The sequence below is a fragment of the Labeo rohita genome, chromosome 8 (genome assembly GCF_022985175.1).
Source record: "Labeo rohita strain BAU-BD-2019 chromosome 8, IGBB_LRoh.1.0, whole genome shotgun sequence".
NCBI classification, from domain to species: domain Eukaryota; kingdom Metazoa; phylum Chordata; class Actinopteri; order Cypriniformes; family Cyprinidae; genus Labeo; species Labeo rohita.
In genome coordinates this window covers 6,154,041-6,157,791 of record NC_066876.1, presented here as the reverse complement: position 1 = coordinate 6,157,791, position 3,751 = coordinate 6,154,041, and the positions used below count along the sequence as shown (strand labels likewise).

The following is a 3,751-nucleotide window of genomic DNA, read 5'->3' as shown; positions in this document are numbered from 1 at the left end:
CACATCCAGTGGCTGAAGCACATCGAGGTCAACGGCAGTAGAGGTGGCCCTGATGGACTGCCATATGTTAGAGTCTTGAAGGTAAAACCTCTTTAACTAGTCTGAGATGGACCTAAATGTGTTTCAAGGTTGTCTGTTAATTAAAGTAAAAATTCTTTTATTTTTCTACATTAAATAATGTTGTGACACCTTAGAGTTTATAATTTCATTGTCCTACAGCTTGTAAAAATGAACAAGCAAACTTGCTCTTAGACACGTACAATGAAAACCTATGGAGACTTTCACTGTAAGTGGAAAAGCTGCTCGTCCTCCCAGCCACTCCAACGCTACAGCACAATTTCACCATATGATCATTAATAATCCTGTTGAGATCAGTCAGAAATCTTAAGGTAATCTTTGATAATCAACTGACCTTCAAAGGCCACATTACAAAGACAGGTTTGTGTTAAACAATATCAGGAAGATTAGGTCCTGAGCAGGCTACTAACTTCTTGTCCAGGCCTCCACACTACTACTATCCAGACTGCCAAATCCCCATTATTCTGGACAATCCCTTCCTCTACAATCCTCAAATCCATTCTTATCCTGTGTTTTTTTTCTTTATAGACGCCAGGCTTCGACACCACAGTTAAGGAGATGGAGGTACTGCATATCAGTAATGTGTCTTTAGAGGATGCTGGAGAGTACACCTGCCTGGTTGGGAACTCTGCCGGCATCGCTCATAGATCTGCATGGTTGACCGTCTATGAAGGTATCTTTGCTTCTCATAGTACTATTTTTGTTTGATGTTTTATTTTTCCAGTCTAGCAGTTGCATTTCCCACTGCGAGTTGAACTTGGTCACATGACTGTGGTGGTTTTCATAAAACCAAAACTACTTTGTGTGATAGTTATGGCTTAATTATAAAAATGTTGCGGAAAGACCTGAAGAAAGCAGTTCATAGGAGGAAACCAACTAGCATCACAGAGTTAAAGCAGTTAAATGCAGGACAGATCAGCAGTTACAAGTAATGTTTAGATGCAATTATTGCTTCACAGCAGATACTGAAACCAAAGATTCACATACTTTTACCACTCACAGACATGTAACACTGGATCATTTTTGATTGGGTTCTCTTTAGGATTTGCATTGTAAACCACTCCTACCTCTGTACATTTGCCTGATAATATCAAATAACTTTATTGTCTTGTCCTTGTCTTTGTGTAAGCACCCACAATGTCCAGCTTCAAGGTTTGCCAGTGTCCTGCTGCTATGTCCGCATCGTCCTCCAGTCCAGCTCCAGCAGTCCTACGCCTGACTTCCGTACTGTTGCCTGCCCTGGACTGCGTGTTTTTCCCAATTATGGTAGTTTATGTATGTTTGTTTGTATTTTGAGCAAATGAAGCTCACTAATTTCTCTGAAAAGAGTCCTTATTCTCTCCTTCTACAAACCCTGACATACTTATAATACAGCATTTTGACGTTAATACTTACCTTAAAATCCAGAAATTAATTGTGTTTTTATTATTTTATTTTTAAATACATTCTGCAAAGTATAAATGTGTGTGTGTGTGTGTGATTCAGGTATACCTTACGTTAAGGGGACAAAATGTCCCCACAAATATGGCCATATCTAAAACCCTTGTGGGGCCATTTTTTGAGCCCAATGAGGGAAACCTCATACCAAATTCATTATTATTATTATTTTTTTTTAAATATAAAATAGCAAAAAACGTTTTCTGTGATAAATAGATGGATAGATTTAGGCTTACAGTTTGTACAGTATAAAACATTTACATATATGGGATGTCCCTGTAAAACATGGAAGACCAACATTTGTGTGTACATGTTTTGTTTGGGGAGTCACTTTTAAACTTCAACCAATGTTCCAGTAAAGTCTAATTTATACAAAGAGGAAGTAGGAGTGGTGTCTCTGTAAATGCTGCACAGCAAAGAAGCACTAAAGATTCTAGTGCCCACATTGTAGTGGTGAATAGTGGCTGATTAGACAGGACACAAATGCACTGTCCACAGATTGTGTAAGGCCAGTCTTTAAAAACTGATATGGTCACTCGAACACCAGATGTCATAGTATCTTTTATTTTTGCGTATTATAATTTTTTAAACCACAATCCTGTTAAATAAAGGCAATCAAAATAGACCTTTGCACTTGAAGTGTGATTTTCTATGTTAGGTCCTTGTGGAACCCATTTTCCACAAGTTGATATGATTCTTCAGAGTCTTAATGAAAAGTCTATAATATACTTTGGTTAAAAATTCTCAATGGTTGTGTAAAACAACACCCTTTTTACCTTGTCAAAATGAACTCTGCAAAAATCATCCTGTTCTGGTCGAGGTTGCTTTAAATGTTAATGAGCTCTGCTCGCCCCGCCCCTCTCTTCTCTCTGTGGAGTGATGAGCCTGTTTACTTTAGCCGCATTTAGCCGTGTTTAGCTGCTAAACTTGCTAACTAGCATGTTATTAGGAAAGGTGATTGCAGAGATTCATTACCCTCAAAACCCTTATACTCACTTCTGCTGTAAGTGAAGCTGGATCATGAATGATTTGCGCGAACATAGACACATTTATGTAGATCAGGAGGTGCATTCCCTTCACAAACAAACATAATCCACTGCATCTTCAGCGGCTCAGATGTTGGGAGTAAATGACGACCACTATGTTCATTATTACAGCCAGCAACACAACACCTCAATCGCTCAATTGGAGATATTCTTGTCTAACTTACATCCCTGCTCCGACATCGAAACAATGAAGGTTGGATCGCCTCAGCTGATCTGAGGTAAGACGCTCATGTCAATCAACTATCGTGGGAGCGGCCTCTGTGGGTGTGACGCCACAACGACAGGCATCTGAGAATGGCACTATTTGAAAAAGGGGATATTATTTTTACAGATTAATTAAAACCAATGCATGGATTTTTATCATTATAGGGTAGATTTGTACATACACTGCCAACACACATTAATGTTCAAACAACATGAAAAAGTTAACTTTGCATCCGATGACCCCTTTAAGGCTGTATTTATGTAAATGGTAGAGGGGAGGCGTCTTTTTGTTATAGTTCATTTCACAGTTACTTATCACATTCATAATGTGAATAATAATTCCTTAAAAATGTAAACATTTAATTAATGACATACAGCCAAATTGTGTGGTAGCATGTGAGGTCAACCTCCCTGATGTAGAAGTTTTCACTTAAAGGAAATTAAACTACGGTAAGTGGTAGAATATACAGTTATGTCCGTTAAGCCAATTGCTTAGTGTTTTTATCACACACACGTATCATCCTTCAGGGTTTGTTAGATTAACATTCACTTTGAGTGGTTTTGACACATCAAATTTGAGTGACCCATACATTAACATTATATTGGACTCACAGAGATTATTTTTCTATAAATCTTTGTTATGTGTTCCATAGGAAAAAGAAAGTCATATATGTCTGGGGCGATGTGAAGGTGAGAGTTTATTCATCAGGATTTTCATCATTTTCAGCCTAGTTACACCACTGATGAAAGAATCCTGTCAGTATCTGTCTGGAGAAAGGTAGAGTTTCGGGGTTACTAAGTCAGAGTGGCCTGATCTTACCTGTGCCTTATGTTTTGTCCAGCAGAGGGCGATAGAGTCCTGTTAATGCACCACTTTATAAGAAAACACAGGACTGATGCCTCCGAAGAGCTAGAATAACTTACAGTGCCATTCAAAGGTTTGGGATCAGTAAGACTTGTCATGCTCATCAAGGCTACATTTATTT

At 38.4% G+C, this 3,751-nt stretch overlaps 1 protein-coding gene across 1 annotated transcript in view; it reads left to right on the top strand.

Annotated features, from left to right (window-relative positions):
- The window catches only part of LOC127169876 (fibroblast growth factor receptor 1), a 27,507-nt gene extending 24,054 nt beyond the window's left edge, over positions 1–3,453 (top strand). The window contains exons 8-9 of the mRNA XM_051117542.1: positions 614–751; positions 3,419–3,453. Coding sequence (XP_050973499.1) covers positions 614–751; positions 3,419–3,453 — 173 coding nt within the window. The remainder of the gene's footprint in view (positions 1–613; positions 752–3,418) is intronic.
- Positions 3,454–3,751: the final 298 nt, after the last annotated feature.